Here is a 21,948-nt window from a genome sequence, read left to right as displayed (position 1 = left end):
ATTTCAGTAACTTTCTCCAGATAAGAACTGACCATGGACTGGTTCTAGACAGTTTACAGAGGCTGCACACTTGAGTGTCCTTGTGTCCCAAGTGCCTATTGGCATTTAGGGCCCAATTATAATACATTTAGTTGTTAAGCCTCCATCCCAAAGTGAACATGGGTCACATGTAACATGCATGTTTGTTCAATATGCATATGTTAAGACTGTCTTCATAAATATTCATAACTCCTACTGTACCATGTTAAATATGTATGCTTAGCCAACCCATTCAACATAAAATTCCTACCCCGACCCCTCCTCCTTCAAAATGCCTGCTAATAGGCTCTGCTGCAGGCTGCACTGGCTGCACTTCCCAACCTGTCAAAGGGTCACCTTACAGCCTGTAACCTTTTATAAGAAATATAGGCTCCTTTCCAAATTTATAGATTGAGTGATTTTTAAGTTAACAAAGACGATCAGAAAATTCCTAGACACATGCTCCAGAATCTATTGTGGCTCACTTGAGAATCAAAAGAGGGAAGTCCATGTAGGCAGAATTCGGTAAAATTTTGATATCATTATCATTAGTGATAATGGTGTGCAGAAACATTTAATGAGAAGGAAATCCCCTCCCTTGCCCAGGAATTGTTTTTAGATCCTCTGTGTCCCAATATTGCACTGTAATTTCAGAATGTTGATTATTATTCTGTTCCAAAATTTCTGATAAAATGTCTATGCTCTGATTGGGCCCCTAGTCTACTTTATTCTATGTCTATAAATCAAAATATTATAACATTAAGAGAACAGCTTGTTATTTCTTCTCTGGGAACTGTGATCTCTCAATTCTTAATATGAATTAAACCACTTTTACTTTTTACAGGTAAAATTATCATTTTAGTGCTTCAACTCTTAAAACTTTGTATTAATTAAAATCTATCCTCCAAAGATCAGTGCTCAAACCTGAGCAGCAAGAAACAAAAGTCTCCAGAGAAAGAAATGAAAATACCATAGGAACTGATAGGTTTCAAACAAACAACAAAAAAACTTGCATTTTCTGTTTTAACCTTTCATTACGTACTTGAACTCTCTGAACCTATTAATTGACAAGAAGTGGATTCAAGCAGGAATGACATTCATAGAAACAAAAAACAAGTGTCAAAAGCAATTTTATTTTCAAAACCCTTAAACTTCATTGTCCCTTCAAATCATACTTAATCCTGATTTAGCAATATGTGGGTGTATGTTTGATATTCAGTGAAAATCAGTTTTTAGAAATTTGTGGGACCAGAATCTTTTTATTTAGAAGTATGCTCTTTCTGTTATGTTTAAATGGATGGAAAATTATACAGCTTGCTCTGACCACAGAAAAGTTGTTAGCATACACTCAAAAAGTTTATTGAAAAAACGGTTCAGTATCTTATTGCTTCAAGTAAAAGGGCATATAATTTAAAACCGAAATATTGAGAAACTGTATTTATCCTCCCTGAGATATCAAGAAGTTGGAGAATTCCAATGGTGTCATCTTTCTTCCCTGCCTTCCTCAGGATGATTTATGTTTCTCTTCATAATTACAAGATAGCAAAAGCGGTTCCCAGCATCATATGCAGACCCAACCAGGCCAGTGAAAAGGAGAAATGGCTTTTCTTCCCTTGAGTCTCCTTTACTAAGGGAAAATTTTTCCCAAAACTCATGAGCAAACTGTCCCAAGGAACTCACTGGGCACAGTCAGGTAATATGACCTTGCCCTAGCTGCAAGGGAGGCTAGGAGGATAAGTTCTGGTACTTTCCATCTTCCTACAAGGGAGATCGGCTTTCTGCCAATGAGGAATAAGAGGTCAAAGTGGAAGATGGTTTTAGTGTGTCAGATAATGTAAGGTTGAATAACATAATGCCTGTTAAATGGATAAACATCATTAAGCATAATACTCAGTACTAAATACAGACAGTAATTTATTTTTGTGTTACTTCTCTTATTTCGATTTCACTGAACCATTTCATGCACTTTAGTAGACTATGAACATTTTGGAAGACTCTGAATAAAAGCAGAAACTGATAATTTATTTTTGTTTTTGAATAACATCCTGTACAATTTATTAAGCTATTGTCTCCAAACCTAAAACCCATTCTTCCACTTTATGATGCTGAGATTGAAATTGCAAGCCACATTTTTCCTTCTCCAGTTGGCTCTCCATTTGGATCTGCCACGAGAGGGCATGAGGGAGAGAGAGTGGCAGGCTAGAAGAGAAAGAAGGGATTGCTCCTTCCTGTTTGCTTTCTGAGTCTGATTTTCTGCTTGTTATTCCTATGTCTCTCTGGAAGCACTCTTTCATCCTGCAGTGGCAGGTCGTTCCAGGAACAACAGTTGAATCCAGTTTGCAGCTTTTGCAACTCAAACAGAAACAGTCTCAGTGCCTCTCATCAGCAACACCAGCACTGGCTGGCTGGAGCATCATCCTCAGAGACCTGAGGTCCAGCTTCATGGGAAATTCCTCTGAGGTCCGAGCCACCTACACCAGCCAAACAGGGAGCCCTCTTCACAAGTCCATAGAGAACCTCCTTCAATCCTCTATGTTTTAATAATTTTAACCTCTTCATTTTGTTCCCCCAGTCCTAGGGGTAGCTGTTTCCTGAAGTTATCACATGTCCTCCACACACAATAACTTAGTTTAGTGTTCCTCTTTTGCCTTTTCCATTTTTGAGTATCTAGTCACCAATTCATTATCAATTGATTTTCTATGTAAAAAGCTAAATCTGTTTCTGTTTTAGAGAGTGAGTTACAGGTTAATTTTTTTTAATCAAAAGGAGCTTTTGCAATTTCATCTTTTTTGCCTCTCTATAATAATGCCCATTTTCTATTTTTTTTGATGCTCAGATACCATATTGACTTTTAAAGGGTTAGATTCTTCTGGTTGTAACTCTTCACCACCATCATCATAGTCTTTAACACAATCCTAACCAAAAAGCTATGTTATACAACAGCAAATATAGATTTAATAGTTACTCACCCATTTCCTTGTAGTTCCTGAAGAAATGCAGTACTGACAGCCTGGCCTACATAGTGAAATCCTGTCTCTACTAAAAATACAAAAATTAGCCAGGCATGGTGTCGTATGCCTGTAATCCCAGCTACTTGGGAGGCTGAGGCAGGAGAACTGCTTGAACCCAGGAGGCAGAGCTTGCAGTGGGCCAAGATCACACCACTGCACTCCAGCCTGGGCGACAGAGCGAGACTCTATCTCAAAAAAAGGAAGAGAAGAGAAGAGAGAAGAGCAGAGCAGTACTATGTTCTATATGTACAAATTTCTCTAGGCTCCAAAGTCACACTTTGAAATTAAGACATACAAAAGAGAACTGTAGCTAGAAAAAGGGAAGAAAGGCAGTATCAGTGGGGGATAATGTAGGGGATGATGATGTTTTGGAAATAGAGAAACACTCAGCTGTCAGTGGTGACAAAGAAAGAACTGAAGGTGGTGGCAGCAGAATTAGGTATCAGAGGAGAGGGAATATTCCCTAATTATCCCTACAAGTCCATGGAAAAGGGGTTTGGTATTGTGCTACTACAGGATGACCCTTCCAGAATGTCCAGACTGACCTAGACCATTTAACTTTGGACCACTGGAATTCATTTCAAGAAGAGAGAATACTCAAGAGGACTTAAGGGTCTGCTCTCGAGGACTAACTGAATGAATTCAAATCCAAAGAGGGAAACATCTTTCAAACACACTTTAAAAGCTTTCACAAAAGCTATTTAAAGCCAGAAAAGCAGAAGGAGCAAGGTTAAAGTCAGAGAAATACTGTAAAATATGTGGGGCAAGAATTAGCATGGAATGGGGAGGGAGGGAGGGATTGCAAGATATGTTACGTAAGGAGTGTAATTATACCTTCATTATATTTCCCAAGAACTTTTCAATCTTTAAGTTTTCTGCTTCTATGCTTTCAACAACCAGCCTAGATATAAGTTATCTAGAGGAAATGTGAGATGTACCACTGATTACTCTGAGTTCCCACCTGTCCCAATTTTTATAGCTATGTATAGCTGTGTAATTGACAATAAACTATTTTATAAATGCCAGCCATTTCTGGCAAGTTTTAAATTGCTTTGCTTTCTACCTGTGGAATTCTTAGGGAAATTAATTTTTTTTCTTTAAGTTAACCCTTAATTGCAATAATCAGAGAAAATCTGATTTTTATAAAGCTTCTTTTAAGGAACATTTAATTTGAATGTGTTAGCTCCTAAACTGGAACTTAGTGACAAAAAAAAACAAACCCTCAACAATTTCTTTTTAAATGTAGGATTAGCTATACGTTAATTAATTTATCTTTGCAGACTTGAGTCAGAGTTCTAGGAACTCTTATCCTTCTGTGTTATGTGGGGCACCCCTATCTGGAACATCCCTTCTTGGACTCTTTTATTTCTTAACTGGTATAACTCCAACAGGTGGAAAATTCTGATGCTGAGAACATCCATTTTTCACCAATTGAATAAGAGAGTTTCCCAGTCAGCTACATGAGGTATTACTATATTGAGGCATACCCACTGTAATAAGCCTCCTAAAGAATCAAGAGCTGATCTGAACGGATGGAGGCAAAGAAAGAACATACCGAAGAAGGTGAGTTTTGAATGACAGGAAAGAATGAAACAGTAGTAAGGAAATAAAAAGAATCTCATTCACAAAAGTAAGTTATAAAGCTTTGTCTCCTATGAAATTAGTAGAAAAATAACAGTAAAGATGTTTAGTACATGGCTCGTTATCCAGAAAGAAAAAATACAGAATGATGGCTCTTTCTTCATGTTTTCATCAATTTCCATTTACTTATTCAGTAAGTGTTTATTGAGCTCCTATTGGACTCTGGGAATATAAAGGTGAACAGCACAAAGTTCCTACTTTTATGGAGAGATAATAAACACAAAACAGACAAAATACTGTTCAATTTTAAATAATTATAAGTGCAAAAAGACATACCACATGGTAATAGAAACTAAGATGGCTTGGAGAGGTAGTGGTGGTTATTATTATAGGTAGAGTGGTCAGGGAAGGTCCCCCTGGAGAAGTCACACTTCAGCAGAGACCTGAAAGAAGTAGAGAAATGAGCCATAGAAAGATATGAAGAGCTCCCCAGGCAGGGAAATGACAACTACTCTGAGATGGGAATTAACTGAGACCTTTCTGAGGGTCGGAAAACAAGGCCAGTGTAGCTCAAGTGTAGTGTAGTCAGTGATGTTGGGGTGATGAGAAGGAACCTGAATATGCAGGACATCCTAGGATATGTTAAGGCATTTTGATTTTTTTTTTACTTTCAATGGGATGCCACTGCTGCTATAAGCATGGAAATGATATAATTGATGTATGATTTAAATAATAACTGGCTAATGTGAGGGGAATGGAGTGGAAGTAGGTTTCATAGCAGTCTGAGTGAGAGATTATGCAGACTGAAACTAGGGCAATGGGTTAGTGCAGATGAAGAAAAATTGTCAAATTTGGGTTATAATTTGGAGATAGACTGACTGGACCTGTTGATTATTATTTGGGATTATTTGGACGTGAGGTGAATTCTGGGTTTTAGCAAACAATTGCTGAATGGTAGTGCCATTTACCAAGATGAAGAAGATGGAGGGAACCTTATAAGAGTTTTTTGCTGGTATCAGTGAATGAGAGAATCAGGAATATACACCTACTGAAAACAGCTTGAATTACAAAGACGGAAATGTGGGAATGTGAGGAGTGACTAAATTTGGTAATAGAAAAGTTAATTCCTACATGATAAACAAGTAGGGCTTCCGCCGAAATGAAATCATATTCCAAGTGAAATCATGGTTTTCTGACAAACAACAGACTGTCATTCAAAACCGCACCTAGGATGCAATGATACTTTAGGAATTGAGAGAAACATGAAGAAACACTAAAAGCAAAAAAACCACCAGAACAGATAGTAGAAAAAGGTATGCCTTTTGGTGTGGCAGCCTAGTTCAAAAGAAACTATTGTCTTTCCCTTAGAACAACCCCCCTTATCCCCAGTCCTGGCCAGCCACATTTATACTGCACAATTCACACCCCATCCACAGCTGACTGGACTAGGGAAGGAAGCCTGAGTCAAGTTGAGCCACATGTGGCTTCTGTTCTGAATTTTGAAATTAAGATCAAACGATATTTGTGTTCATTTTGAGTCAGATTTAGGTTTTTACTTTAATATGCTAATGCAAGATGGTTAAGTTGACCGTATGTCACTTTGTGGATCTAAGAAGTAGAGACTATTGGTTGGAAGAGAGCAGAGGGAAGCAGGTGATGAGAAAAAAGCAGCAGTGGGGGAAGAGTTCTGCCCAGTGTCCAGGCTGCTGGCTGTCTTTACACACCTCTGTAGCCTTACAGTACACTCTTCCTGATATATGCATTCTGTTACTCGCATATAGATAAGCAAATAAAGATTACTCAGAACAATTATTTTGAAGATTACTTCATTTTGATATAATGTTTTGTCAGTAGAACAACATAAAAAGAGGAGGGCGGTAGACTGAGGGGCACATGTCCCTCTCCCCTCATTGTCACATTCTCTACCCACTGTCTCATGTGATATCAGAGAATAATGTGCTACTGTCCCAGAAAGGAAAAAAGAAATCTGTTAGACAACAGTATGTGATAGAACTAGAAACATGAAAAAGTACATGAATCCAGTTGGGTAAACTGCAAACACACACACACACACACACACACACACACACACACACACACACACACACACACATAGCATGCTGACTTGAGGATATTACCTGTTATAACCATACAAACATACTAAAATTTCAGCACAATTCCTTTTTAAACTTTCTATTGGTGTAATATATGAATAGAAAAGTACATGTAAGTGTACTGAATTTTTACAAACTGAACTTTTCTGTGCAATCAGCACCTAGATCATATTACACAATTGTTTTTGTTTTTTGTACTTAGCTGGGGAGTAAGTGTGTCTGCATACATCTACAACATCTAATAAATCTTTAAATGAATGTACTGAGTATGAAGTTGATTATCCTCTTTTCCCTATTTTATGAACATTGCTATGATTTCCGCAAGTTATCTCATTTAATCTTTTCCACAATCCTGTTAGGTTAATTGCTATGCCTATTTTACAAGACTAAATTGAGGCTCAAAGATATTTAGTGACATGTCCAAGTTCACACATCTAAAAACCAAACCTAGCTCTGTCTCACTGCCAAAGTATTCTTAACTGCTGTATCAGCTGCCTGACTGATTCAGGTAAAGTGATAGTGGGCTATGGCCAGCAAGTTTACTTGATTAATTTATTATGTATAATAACAAGAAATGAGGTTTTAAAATGGGTATGTAAGAAAAGTATAAAATTGCCATTATTAAATGGGGAAGTAACAAAATAAAAATAGTGATTGCAAGAGATGATTCTAGACTTATATATTTAGGAATAGGAATTGTGGCTGGGTGCGGTGGCTCACGCCTGTAATTCCAGCACTTTGGGAAGCCAAGGTGGGCGGATTTCCTGAGGTCAGGAGTTCGAGGTCAGCCTGGCTAATGTGGTAAAACCCCATCTCTACTAAAAATACAAAAATTAGCCAGGCGTGGTAGCACACACCTATAGTCCCAGCTACTTGGGAGGCTGAGGCAGGAGAATCACTTCAACCCGGGAGGCAGAGGTTGCAGTGAGCCAAGATCAAGTCATTGCACTCCAGCCTGGGTGACAGAGCGAGACTCCATCTCAAAAAAAAAAAAAAAAAAAAAAGAATATGAGTTAATGGCAATTAAAGTGCTTCTTCTTTCTTTTTTAAAGCATGCCAGCAACAGTCACAGAATGATGGAGAACAGGATTAAGTTCATGCACATTTGAAGAAAGATTCAACTGAAGTTGGAAAGGTCTATGTAAGATAAGAAAATGGAAGAGTTGAAACCCATTACCTAGTGTGCAAACCTAGGAAACCAGAATTGGTAAATATGTTATGTGTGATGAATATCTGAAATGGGGTGGCTATTTGGGTACAGTGAGAAGATGAATTTGATATTCAGTATTTATATAATCAGAAGCTGTGTTGGCATCCTCTCCAGGTTTTATTCACTCCCATTTCAAACTTTTCATCCCTCACCATAGCAAAAAGATCAAAACACTTTTATGGGGAATAAATAATTTGGAAGGACTGGGCTATAAAGCCAATTAAAATTGGTGTTAATAGCTCAATAACAAATTTGGTTCAATTGGCTATTTCTAGAAGCCTTATGCAAAGGTTATTTTTTTCCTTTTCATCATTGGTACAAAGGCTAGTTAGATATCAGAGTCCTCCCTCCTCTCTCCCTCCCTTCCTCTTTTCTTCCCTCCTTCCTGTTTTTGATGTGGGTAAAACTCATAGGACCTGTGCTTCTGTCACTGTGGCTGACTTCTCAAGGTATTGGATAATGATTTTAGTTAAATAACTAACTCCGAATAATAGAGTATATCTTAATTCTGGATATATTTTATAGATTTGTCTCTTTAACTGATCCTGATAAATACCCCTCCTTGGGCCCTGTCTTGAATGTTCAAATAATAATTTGTTCTGGTTTCATATTCAATAAATGAATCACCAAAGTGTTCCAGCACATATTAGACAACATCAAATACATGGGAAGCTTTTAGTCAGTTGAGTCTGATTTATACAGGCAAATATTACCTGCTTAATGCAATCCAAAAAAGCTTCTCAACAGTATATATTTTTGTAAATGTGTATGTATTTATTTCCACCATTAACTTACAAAACTTGTGTTCCAATTTAAAATATTAACTTATGTTTCTTCCTTAAAAAAACTGATACATTCTTTCTTTTCAATTAACTCATTTCTTTTCTGGAAAGAAAAGTCAATAATCTCTATGCTCCAAGGTTTACATCACATTCAACCCTCTTCCACATCTCTACCAAATTAAAAAAAAAACACAATGAACAAACAAACTCAAGAAATGGGAAAGAAAGAGTTAAAGAACAACTAAAGGCACCAAAATCTCATTTGGTCTCACAATAATAGAATGGAAATTAATTTAACACACTTATGGCATTATATAGAGGATTGCATCTTTCAGACTTTGAGTCATCAATAGAAAATACAAATTTATTCCACACATTTTCTTTCTTTTCTTTTTTCTTTTTCTTTTTCTTTTTCTTTTTTTTTTTTTTTTTTTTTTTTTTTTTTTTTTTTTTTTTGAGACAGGGTCTCTCTCTCTCTCGTCCAGGCTTGAGTACAGTGGCGTGACCTTGGCTCACTGCAACTCCCCACCTCCCGAGTTCAAGCAATTCTTGTGCTTCAGCCCCTGCAGTAGTTGGAATTACAGGTGTGCGTCACCATACCCAGCTAATTTTTTTATTTTTATTAGATATGGCGTTTCACCATGTTGGCAAGGCTGGTCTGGAACTCCTGACCTTAAGTGACCTTAAGTGACCTGCCTGCCTCAGCCTCCCAAAGTGCTGAGATTACAGGCTTGAGCCACCATGCCCACCTTATTCCACACATTTTCTAATAAATATTTCACAACTTTATGCTGTAAAATGTATGGCTTATCACAGATACGCATTTCTTAAATGGTGATTCTGTAAAAGGAAGAGATGACTGAGAGTTACACCATTGCTGTTACTTCATACTTACAGCAACTGCCTCCAGGATTTGTTTAACGGCATCTGCAGCATCTCGCTCACTGTAATATCCCTTTTCCACAATCCTGGAACAAAAAGAAAGGAAATGCTTCTCAGGCACATTCATTCAGAAGAATGGATATTAAAAGAAGTTAAGTAAATTAATGTTAAAGATGGTGCACATAAACAATTGAAACAAGCTACCATACTACCATGGGAAAGATTTCCACAAACTGACACTCTAAAAATCTTTGAGTTTACTTAGGAAAATGAAATACTTTTATTTTTCCTTGGCTTGAACTATCCATTGCATTTGAGGAAAAAACACTTTGTCTGTTTTAAGCTTTGTTTTGTGAATCATTTTAAACATATGCCAGTAGATATTATACAATGAAACACCCCCATGTAATTGTCACATAGCTTTATCTGTAAATTCATGAAGTTTTGTTTTATCTGCTTAATTACTTCCACTCCTTCCTTATTATTTTGAAGCACGCATCAGACATTATATAATTTCATTTATAAATATTTGAGGAGGTTATCTCTAAAAGATAAAGGACCCTCTAAAAATCAGTCATAATTCCAATATCATACCTATAATTAATTTCTTAATATTATCAACTATGCAGTGTTTCAAATTTCTAATTGTCTGAAACATGTTAAATTACTTGTTTGAATAAGTATCCAAATAAGGTCCATGAAACTTGAATGGTTAGCGTATCTCTTATTGTTTTTTAACGAGTATTTTCTCCCTCTCTCTCTCTCTTCCCCCCGCCAACCCTCTTTCTCTTTTTCCATCCTTCCCTTTCATCCCTTCTCCATCTCTGTTTCACTTTTGCTGCGTTTCTTTTTGGAAAGCTGGTCACTTGATCTTTAGAGTTTCCCTGCTTGGTAATGTGATTCTTTAAAAAAAAAAAAAAAAAACAACTTTTAAGTTCAGAGGTACATGGGCAAGTTTGTTACACAAACTTCTGTGATGGGGCTTTGTTGTACAGGTTATTTCATCACCCAGGTATTAAGCCTAGTACCCATAAGTTATTTTTCCTGATCTTCTCTCTCCTTCCTCCCAACCTCCACCCTCTTATAGGCCCCAGTGTGTGTTGTTCCTCTCTGTGTCCATGTATTCTCATCACTTAGTGAGAACATGTGGTATTTGGTTTTCTGTTCCTGCATTAGTTTGCTAAGGAAAATGGCCTACAGCTCCATCCATGTCCCTTCATAGGACACGATCTCATTTCTTTTTATGGCTACATAGTATTGCATGGTGTATATGTACATTTTCTGTATTTAATCTGAACCTAATCAAGACCCCAGCATTATCTATTAATTAAAAAAAGGGGCAGAGAAATATCTCCAAAGACATCAAGGGGATAGAATCACATTTGATTCTAGAGGATTACATTTCATTCTATACCTTGATGTCTTTGGAGCTATTTCTCTGCCCTCTCTACTTTTTATTAATGGATAGCATTAGGGTCTGGATTAGACTCAGGTTGAATTTTTAGCAAATACATTTTATAGGGAGTATTGTGTATTTTCACAAGAAGTTGCATGTTCAATTATGCTCCATTTCATGTTGACAATAACAGTAATTGATTATCAATGCCTAGATCCATCAAGTCATTAGCAGTTTCAAGTTGGTAAAATCTATCATTGCTGCTTCTTTGTTAGCTAAAAATTTTCTAGTAATACAATTCTCATAGGAAAGAGGGGATAAATTATTAGTTTTTTAACTTACCAGTTTTCAAAATAATGAGTTCATTCACCAACATTTTCAGTGACCAGTTAGTGTTTTTGTTCATTTTTTGGTATCATTTTGGAAGTATGGATTTAACCATATTTGATACGTTTCAATCTGCTCTAGCTCTTCCTGGGTCAGTAATAGGCTATGCAAGTTGGCTTTTGAAGTCTTTTGTGGTTATTTTACTATCCAGTATAATATAATACCTGAGACTTATTTTGTACATTTGCTGCCTCAGACCTAGAATAAGTCATTGTCTCCTAGAAGTACACTTTTAGTGGCAGGTAGTATTTTTCTAATTTTACATGTTATTCTTGAATTAAAAAATAAATATATATGTACATATGTTCATATTCCATTTCCTAGACAAACAATATTATCATGTTAATATGTACAAAATGTTTTATATATGTTTTTACTATGTGGTCCATTTTATGTGCTTTTCCTCTTTAATTTTAATTTTTTTTTCCATTTAGGAGTGTTTGTATTAATGTTTTCATGTTTTTAACATGTTTCTTCTTTTTTGGTTTGTTCTGTACTCTCAGCAATACTGACATTAACCAGCTGATATGGTTTGGATTTTTTGGATTTGTGTTCCCACCCAAATCTCATGTCAAATTGGAGGAGGGGCCCAGTGGGAGGTGATTGGATCATGGGGGAGGATTTCTCCCTTGCCATTATCATGACTGTGAGTGAGTTGTCATGAGATCTTATGGTTGAAGTGTGTGGCACTTCCCCCTTTATGCTCTCTCTCTCTCCCGCTCTGCCATGGGAAGATGTGCCTTGCTTCCCCTTCACCTTCCGTCATGATAGTTAAGTTTCTTGAGACCTCTGCAGCCATGCAGAACTGGGGGTCAATTAAACCTCTTTTCTTTATAAATCACCCAGTCTCAGGTAGTTCTTTATAGTGTGTGAGAACAGACTAATACACTAGCAATCCAGCTAGTATGAACTTACAATACAGATACAATATATAGCTGTCAAAAATTGCGAAGAAATAAGAACAGCTTGAAAAAGATAAACTTCTTGATTGCTGTATAATTAGCAACAAGTAAAAGAATATTATTTCAAAGTAGCAGGAGGAAAGAGAGCCTCATTATCTTAAGTAGGTGACAATTTTCTTCTGACACATGATCTGATTTTCAAAAAATCTGATGACAACCTGATTTTCTCCAAATAATTGACTTGCTCTTTTTGCATGAATGTGGGCAAAGAATTTTTCTTTTAATTTAAAGTCTTTTAAGACATGTTTTATGAAAAACACGGTAGTTGTTCTGGGTTTAGTTATTCAGATGTGTGGCATAATCTTTCAATTTAGAGTGCTTTCATTATTCTTTTTAAATCTCAGGAATATTTTCTTGAAGTAGAATGTTTTGTGTTTGTTTTCTTCCATTGCCTTGGTTTTCTTCTTTGGGGTGTGCAATTATAGATATGTAAGAATTTTTCTACCTTTGATTTATATTGTTGTCCTACAGTTTTCTTAATTTTAGCTTATTTTGTAACACTGTCTGATTTTCATGTTTTTTTTTTTTATGGGTGTTCTTCCTGACATGCTTTCACTGCCTAAAGGAACTTTATTCTGCTCCTTATTGTCTGTCCTCTATTGACCTCCAGCTCCATCCACGTCCCATAATCATTCTCTATTGGAACTAACTCAGATACTTTTCTGTTGCCGTCCATTTTTCAGCCAAATTGGTTTACTTAACCTTTTGACAGAGTGATAGTTCAGGATATCTTTTCTAGTTTCATGGCTCCTAAGTTTCTGGTTATGTTCATGAAGCGTTCAAAAATATGCCCTCATTCTTTCTGAGATCTCTTCCCCTCCCCTGGAACTTCATTCCCTTGCCTTTACCGTCTCTACACTGATTAATTTGGATTCTCTTCCTAGCAGTTTTTCCTAAGTGTAGAACCTTTTCCCCAAGGGACTTTAGATTTTTGTTTCAGGAGTTCACAAGGCCTTGACAATGAATTAGCTTTTTAGACCTTACTGCAGGTGCACCCCTTGTACTTTTCAGAAATTTGGATGGTAAAAATCACTCCCAATTTCAGCTTCTCTTTTTGTATTGACCTATCCTTCTTCCAAATAACTTGAAGATTTGAGAAACTTGAGTGTTTGCCTGCTTTGGGGTCTCTCATTTGTCTTCTTGCTTCCCTTGCTTCTTCGTGTACAGGTGATCATTCCACATGGCTCTTCCTGTTGTCATTAGTTGGTCCCCACTCACTTGTATGTTAGGCTTCATGGGGATACCCTGCCACCTGGTTTTGCTGTAGATATTGTCATTGAGTTTTTTATTTTTCAGAACAAGTTGCTGTCTAGTCTTATGAAGAGCTTTTGGAGGACTGAAAAACTACTTTGTTGCTATGTCTAACTTTCCAGAATTTCAGGAGAAAACACATTTCTAATAGCACTGCATAAGATGACTTCAGCTGGCACAAAGTTTGAAAATGGTCAATTCAAAACATAAAGGACAGTTTCAACAATGTTTGTCATTTTAAATAGAAACTTTTCTTAGATGGTACCTCAAATAGCATATTTTTCAGAAAGTACTTTTCTTTGATTTCTGTTTTCTTTAGATATTGTGACAAGAAGTTTTAAGTTCTCAAAGTAGCTGGTATTAAAAGTTGAATTTAAAATCTGTAAAATGTTTCCAAAATAGGGGATGGGGCGGGGGTGAGAAGCAGCAGAACAAAACAGTTATGTCAAAAGTATAAAATACATTAAAAGACCTCAATGATTATAGTTTTTAAAATTCAGAAACAATATATTGAGGCAAAAATTTTCTCATTTTCCTTATTTAGTTATTTAGAACACTGGCAAGCAAATTCATCATCTTTTTATTTTTAGGATACTTTACCAGCACTAGGGTCAAATGAAAGGAGAAAATAGATTACAATATTTAGGGAATGATTATTCATTTGTTCTTGAATATCATTTTCTTATGATATTTACTTACAAACCTATGAAATTTTCCAATTCATGATTAGGTTAAATGGTCTACTTATAAAAATTTAATTGACATGCTTCATGGGACTATACTTTCTGAACATTTTAAGTATGAGGGAAGGGGAAAAGAAGTACTACTGTGACAGAGAAAGTTCAGGACTTTGGCTACCATGACATCATTCTCTTCATTTTACTCTAAACGTGGATTTTGTGGTATCTCTATCATCCAGCACAAATGTAATTAGTGTCTCCTCTGTGCCCTGTACCTATAGCCTCAGGAGCTTGGCTTTCTCCAGTTTTGTTAAAAGAGGGGAGTTGTTACAAAGATGATGGAGAAGAATAGCTGTTAAATTTCTTTGCAACCTTATATTATCTCCAGAAGGGAATAAAATCAATTACCTTCTGGCCTACAACAAACAGTGTGGATTTTCCCCATAGTCACTCACCCAGGCTAGAGCTTTACCACAGCTGCTTTGCAGTACTTTTCCAGAGGGCACTACTCATGCGAATGGCACTCCTTGTGGTTGAAGAGAGCCAACTTCCACAACCATGAGCTGTCTCCCTTAGGTGTCTATTAAAGACACAGTTCTTAGAGGCATCATCACTCTTCACAAAGTAGGTACTTCACCCACTACAATCTCCTCTCTATATTTTGGTTTATTATGTAGTCTCAAGCTTCAGCCTAAATATCTTCTGTATTTTCATTTGGCTCTAAGTTAGGGTTAAGTGCCTACTGTGAGCTAAATGTTTATGTCTCTCCCAAATTCATATGTTGAAACCTAATCACCAATGTGATGTTATTAGGAGGTGGGGCCTTTGGGAGGTGATTCTATCATGAAGGATGAACCTTCATGAATGGGATTCATATCTTTATAAAAGACACCCTAGAAAGCTTCTTTGTCCCTTCCACCATGTGCAGACACAGCTAGAAAGTGCCATCCATGAATCAAAAAGCAGCCCCTCAGCAGACACTGAATCTGCTGACACATCTATCTTGGACTTTCCAGCCTCCAGAACCATGAGAAATAAATTTCTGTTGTTTATAAGCCACTCAGTATAAGAAATTTTGTTACATCAGACTGAAAGGACTAAGATAGTGCCTGTGTTTCAGAATATGTTCTTGTGGGAATGTCTAGGGCCTGGCTTGATGGAAGAGTGAATTTTCTTGGGAGCTGTGTTCATGTGGGAGGGAGAGAGGAGTAGTAGGTATATGAAGAATAGTTAATGGAAACTTTACTGATTTTCCCCAATATATGTTAAGTTAGTGAAATAATTCATTCTCTTAACCAGAGGATGCATTCCAACAGATGTATCTGCTAATTTATTTATTCAATAAATATTACGGAGTGACTGTTATGTGCTGGCCACTCAGTAGTGAACTGGACATGGCCTCTGCACTCATGGGCTTTCTCTTGGTATAAGTAGACAGACAACATTCAACACAGTGTGCTAAATGATGTGATAGAGTTATTAAATAATGGCCTGAGAGCTCTGAGAAAATGCAGGTAATCTATTCTGGAGGCCATGAAGGGTGAGGAAAGGATTCCAGAAATAGCTATATCTCAGCTCACACCTGAAAGGTGTATAGAAATTTTTCAGATGCAAGGAGGGTGGCAGTTGGGGGTTGGGATAGGTATGGAAGAAGAAAGTGGTGATATTCATCCACATTCATAACTTCTAATGTGAGCCAGGTACTTGCTGGATATAAACAGAATAAGATTTGGGCTCTGCCTGAGATGAGACCACAGATGGTGGAGTAAAGAAAGTTACAAACAAAAAACATTATCATAGATGTAATGTATGTTATGTAAGGTTTGTACAACCAAGGGATTTATTAATTCTGTAGTGAGAACAGCATCCATAGAGTAGATATGTGGGGCAAGGGCACAAAACTCAAGTGCCTCCCCACCTAATTTCAGTGTGAACTCCGCACACTGCATCTTGGCCAACCATCACCCTTCGACCACTTCTATTCCAGGCAGTTTCTGCTAAAAGGAGTTTTGTTCCCAGATGATTCTTTAAACAGATTGTCACAGGGTTAGTTTTCTGAAACTCAGACATCCCATTTTAAATATTTTATAAGTTGAGCTGCCATTCAGGCTATCCATGGCTGACTGAAAAGTTCAATAGCAATGAACTCAAGTCATAAATGCAGGTTTAAAACTTAGAACTATGACTGCAAGTGAAGATGCTAGTGACCAAGCAAAGGAAAATGAAATCTTGCAATTTATTTCTCTTAATTTCAGTTGTATGACATCGGTAGATGTGTTTGTCCAGAACCTTCTGCAGGGCACTGTGGTAAAATTATTAGCCTTCTCACTAGATTGTTGCTTGGATCACCCACAGAGCCTAGCTGCAAAACTTGCCCATAGTAAGTAAATATTTATGGAATCAATACCAATTGCCAAGTGAATGGATGTCAGAAAAATTTCAGATTGTGGACATTTGGACAATACTTTTGCCTATGTTCACTATCATGGGGAACAAAAGCACTGGACTCAGAAGTGATTCCCATCACAAGTACATTGGCCATGACTCCAGAGGAAGAACAGCTGTGTGGATGCTTCCCAGAGGACAATGCAATAAGTGAAAAGATTACTGCTGGCTTTAGGAAGAAACTCAGAGTTACATAGTTTTAGATATTGCTGGAATAACATGAATCTTTTTAGAAACTTATTTTAGACAAAATCAAAGTAATTTAAATTCCTTAAAATGGGGTATTTGTTTCATGAGGTGACACGTAATTTCTTTATACAATTTAGCTGGCATCTCAAAAAATTTGCCAATGAAATTGAACCATGGGTAGAGACTCAAGGTTTTATAGCTTTATACGAAATATACTCATGACTCTGAGTTTTAGAAGCAATGAAATATTTAATAATTGTAGGGGTTTTAAAGCTGTAAAAATAGAGGGATAATTTTGGCTGGTATTTTTGTTTTTTCATATTTAAACATAGTTATTGCTGTATTTCTCTTGAGATTTAGTAAACTAATTTCTGTTTCGTGATTTGAAAAATAATAAGGAAGCAGTTAAGATGCTACCAGCATTTTAAGATAATTGTCACAGGCCCAGGGCCCTGTGGTTTGCCTCTGTGCCACACAGTTTCCCAGACTTCCATTGTGGGCTAGGCCAGAGGGCTCAGAGCTCAAAACAAAATGTCTTCTAGGATTTTAATCACAACACTGACCCAAAAGGCTGCCCTGAGACTCCAGTTCCTACAGGTCCCTCAGCTGCCAGGGGGCCTAGCAGACATCTGGAGATCTGGGAAGGAAGCACGAAGGTGGTACATTTCCCCAAGCTCCTCCACTGAAAGCGTCTGGCTTCAACAGGCTCTCTTACACCACAACTGTGCCTTTTACTTCCACTGCTCGCTGTGCTGGTGCCCGTGCTCTTCTCCTCAGTCGGTGTGTTTTTCTTCCCATCATTTAAAATTTATAGGATGAAAAAATACAGGCAATGCCTATTTCTCTCTATGGAGCTGCTGTAACATATGACTCTGGTGCATTTGCTTCTGTAACACTAATTGCCACAAATTGAATTGAGCGCATCTCCATCCAGGCAGTTAACACGCGCACAGCAGCTGAAGAGCTCTAATCTGATCATATCCTGAGGCCCCAGACTTCCTGGCACATAGATTGGGAGCCCTGCTGCTCTGCCCACCACTCGCAGCTTTTTCTCAAATGGCTGCATAATAACTGTAGATGACTAGGTTTATGTGAGAAAGATAATGGTCTGATGAGAATGTGTACTGAAGGATCAAATGACAGAGAGTAAAAGCCCCAAATAATATAAAGTTTCAGGAACCAAGTCTTAAGGGCTGCCAGTACACCATTATGCTGTTACATACAAAATTATATTAAAATGAAATCTGCTGTACTCTGTGTAAATCTACCACTTCTTTGTAAGTTTCAATCACAGCTTCTCATTTTATTGATGACATCATTGTCTGTTTTGGTGCTTTCTGTAAAAACTTTCCTGCGAAAGAATGTCAAGTTCATATACTTTTCAAAAAAGTAGTTTCAAAAATACTACTAGCACCTGTTACATTCAAATACTAAGAAGAAAGTCAGGGAATTGTGGATCAATGTGGGTGCTGGCCAGGGAGCTGACAAGAGAAAGAGGAGGTCAAATCAAATTGCAAATCTGGGAATGGGCCTAAAAGATTCCCAGTCTACTTCTCTCATACTATAGATAAAAGGCCTGACTCAAAAGATATATATATTGCAGCCGGGCGTGGTGGCTTACGCCTGTAATCCCAGCACTTTGGGAGGGCAAGGTAGGTGGATCACGAGGTCAGGAGATTGAGAATATCCTGGCTAACACAGTGAAACCCCGTCTCTACTAAGAAAATATAAAAAATTAGCTGGACCTGGTGGCGTGTGCCTGTAGTCCCAGTTATTGGGGAGGCTAAGGCAGGAAAATGGAGTGAACCCGGGAGGTGGAGTTTGCAGTGAGCCGAGATCACGCCACTGCACTCCAGCCTGGGCGACAGAGGGAGACTCTGTCTCAAAAACAAACACAAACAAAACACACACATATATATATATTGCTCAGGAACACACTATTCAATCATTCACTTAACAAATATCTAGCCCCTGCTTGCTTTCTACCTAGCCCAGCTTTTAAAATTGAGACTAAGATGCTCATATTTTACCCAACAGTGTACAATTGTGCTTTTGAACATCATTTTGCCACAAGAGGCCCTTCCTTCTGGCCTCTGCCTGCTAATTTCCAATTTCTCACATAAGAGTCAGCTCAAAAGATTTTACTCCTTCCTGAAGCAATTTCTGACTTACAAAACCCCCTTGTTTTGTACTCTACAGACTGTGTTTATGCCCTAATTATAGCACTTATCATCCCCACATGAATACTTAGAGTTGAATATGGGGCCAATCTCTAACAAACACAAAACATCTGATGATCTCTCTTTTATGTCCTGATTATTATTTTATTTCTTTTTATTTCCTAGCCCTCATTAAAAAATTTGTGATATTGTAGTCATTATAATCCCTAATATGCTTTACTTGGAAGGTGATGCTTAAAAAATATTAGCGTCTATGTCACATTTTTACTTTCCCTCTTTAGACTATGAGCTCCTTGAGGGTGGAGACAATATACAGTGGTTAATACATTGGTGGGAAGAGAACAAAGTGGGTGGTAAAGCCAGCATGGTAAGGTGAGGCCAGATTGTAAGTGGGCTTTTTTTGTCATGTTTAAAAGTATTGACTTTAAGTGAAAGTAGTGAGTAGCTTCCTGGGCTGACCTGATCAAATCTATGCTTAAATACAGATGGATGGAAAGGAGTGAAAGTAATACTCTCCAGGAGTCTACTGCAATGGGAAACAATGCAAAGGTGCAACAGGGCAGAAGCACTGGGAAAGGGAAAAGGGAACAGATTTCAAAGCTGCTCAGAGGAAGAATTATAGGGAATAGGGAAGGAGAATCTAAAGGAAAAGGGAGAAATTCATGTTGATTAGTTTAGTTGGTGAATCAGTTCACAGGGAAGGGGAGTGAGATTGAGAGAGGGATGCTGAGTTCATTTGATTTAGAGGTGCTAATGGGACTTGGTGAGAAGCCTAGTAGACTGCTGAAAATAAAGTTTTCATCTTAGCTGAGACTGTAGCCACCAGTGTGGCTCAAGCCACAGGTGAGTGTCAAATTCATCTAACAAGAATGTAGAAGTTTAAAGGGAACTTAAGAGGTGGGGAGGGGAAGAGGAACTCAGGAAAGAGATCAAGAGGGAGACAGATGAAAAGTTGGACGAAAGCCAAGAGAAAAAGAGACGTTGTCCAAAACTCCATGAATGATATGAAGGAGTAAGCCAGTAATATATAATGCTACAGAGACCAGAGTCTCCAAATATGCATAGCCTTCAGCATTAGCAGACCTTCAGTGCTCCTCAAAAGCCCTTTTTCTTGCCCTCGTCTGTTCACACAATCTTACTTAAAATCTTCACCAGTTCCTTCTTCAAGTGCCCTATTCCATTCTTTACTAGTATTAGGAGATCAATTTCCCTTCTTTAACAATACTGGAAAATTAGAGGCTATCAAGACCGAACTACCTAAACGTCTTCTAACCCACCACACTTCAATTTCCAGACCTAGGAAACCACTGTTTTGCTTCTGTCTATATATTTTCCCCTTCTTGAAATTCCTTATAAAGTCATAGAGTCATAGCATATATAGTCTTCCATGTCTGGCTTCATTCCCTTAGCATAAACTTTTTAAAGTTCATCCATGTTGTAGTGTGTATCAAAGGAACATTCCTTTTCATTGCTGAATGGTTGTTCATTCTCCAGTTGATGACATTTAAATTATCTCCCCTTGGCTGGGCGGGGTGACTCATGCTTGTAATCCCAGCACTTTGGGAGGCCGAGGTGGGTGGATCACGAGGTCAAGAGATCCAGACCATCCTGGCGAACATGGTGAAACCCTGTCTCTACTAAAAATACAAAAAAAAAAAAAAAAAAAAAAAAATTATCTCCCCTCTTGTAACACATCTAATTCCAGGTGTAGGCATCTATCTGGCCCCACTGTACTGCCTCCATGGAACTCAAAGGGCAAGGGGAACTGACAGACTTGCTAATGCCCATAACGTTTGCTGTGCCATGAGTAATAAGGCCCTTTGTCTCTGATTCAGTAATCGTGTGCTTTTCAGCATCCACAAAAGAATAATAGGCTCTTTTATTAGTTTATAAGCAAGGTACAATTACATCTCAGTCCCAACAGTGTCTTCCAACTTATTCCAAAAGTCTTTTCTTTTTCAAAATTGCTTTGATTAATCTAGCTCCTTTGACCCTTTGTCTCTTTCTTTCTGCTTCAGAGGAAGAAGAGTTTTTTCTAAAAACCAAATCCGTTTATCTGACTCTAGATCTCATTCCCTTCATGCCTTTTCTAGAATGTTGTTCCAAATTTAGGTCCCTCTCATACAAATCTCTTCTGCTTCTCTTTCTTATGAGCTCCTTCCCATCAGCAAATCAATGTGTTCCTAGACCTACAGCTTAAAATAATAAACTTCCATTTATCCAGTGTGTTCTACTACCTCACCTCTATCTTTCATTTTATGGCCAAGCTTCTAGAAAAAGTAAACTATAAGTCTAGTCCAAATCAAAGTGTAAGTTTTCTTTACATATAGCCAGATAAAGCCACATAAAGAGATGTATTTAAAATATCCATGGTTGAAAAGCAACTATATACAAATTGAAGGTCAGGTTAAGCCAACACTCAAGTAGGACAAACATTAGATTACTAATCTCAAGTTTTATTTTTAAGCATAAGAGTTCTGGCATTTGCAGCAGCATGACATGGTAGCAAAATTATATACTTTGGAATGTGACATACTTGAGTCCAATCTTATTTAATTATTATTAGATCATATATAAGCTGAATGACCTAACGGAAGTTAACAGACCTCTCTGATCCTCAGTTATCTTGTCTATAAAATGTATATATCAAAGCCTACTTTACATATGTGTTGCTATAATGATTAAATAGTATCATGTTAATAAATTGCCCTGCACACTCTGCCAGCAACCCAATAGGATCTCAAAAATGTTCCTCATTATATTCACTAATTATCCTTTCTGAACAATCACATTTTACAGAATCACTCATTAGATAATTACATTGATGACTAATTTCTGATACAATGGTCTTCACAAATGC

At 37.4% G+C, this 21,948-nt stretch overlaps 1 protein-coding gene across 3 annotated transcripts in view; it reads right to left on the bottom strand.

Moving 5' to 3' along the window:
• Nucleotides 1-21,948, bottom strand: part of CAMK4 (calcium/calmodulin dependent protein kinase IV) — a 336,488-nt gene that overhangs the window by 86,078 nt on the left and 228,462 nt on the right. For all 3 annotated transcript variants that reach the window (XM_055112534.1, XM_055112533.1, XM_008952101.6), the window contains one exon: nt 9,612-9,684. In XM_055112534.1, coding sequence (XP_054968509.1) covers nt 9,612-9,684 — 73 coding nt within the window. The remainder of the gene's footprint in view (nt 1-9,611; nt 9,685-21,948) is intronic.

The sequence above is a fragment of the Pan paniscus genome, chromosome 4, assembly GCF_029289425.2.
Source record: "Pan paniscus chromosome 4, NHGRI_mPanPan1-v2.0_pri, whole genome shotgun sequence".
Lineage (NCBI taxonomy): Eukaryota > Metazoa > Chordata > Mammalia > Primates > Hominidae > Pan > Pan paniscus.
The sequence above is the reverse complement of the archived record's forward strand: the minus strand, read 5'-3'. Positions and strand labels throughout refer to the sequence as shown.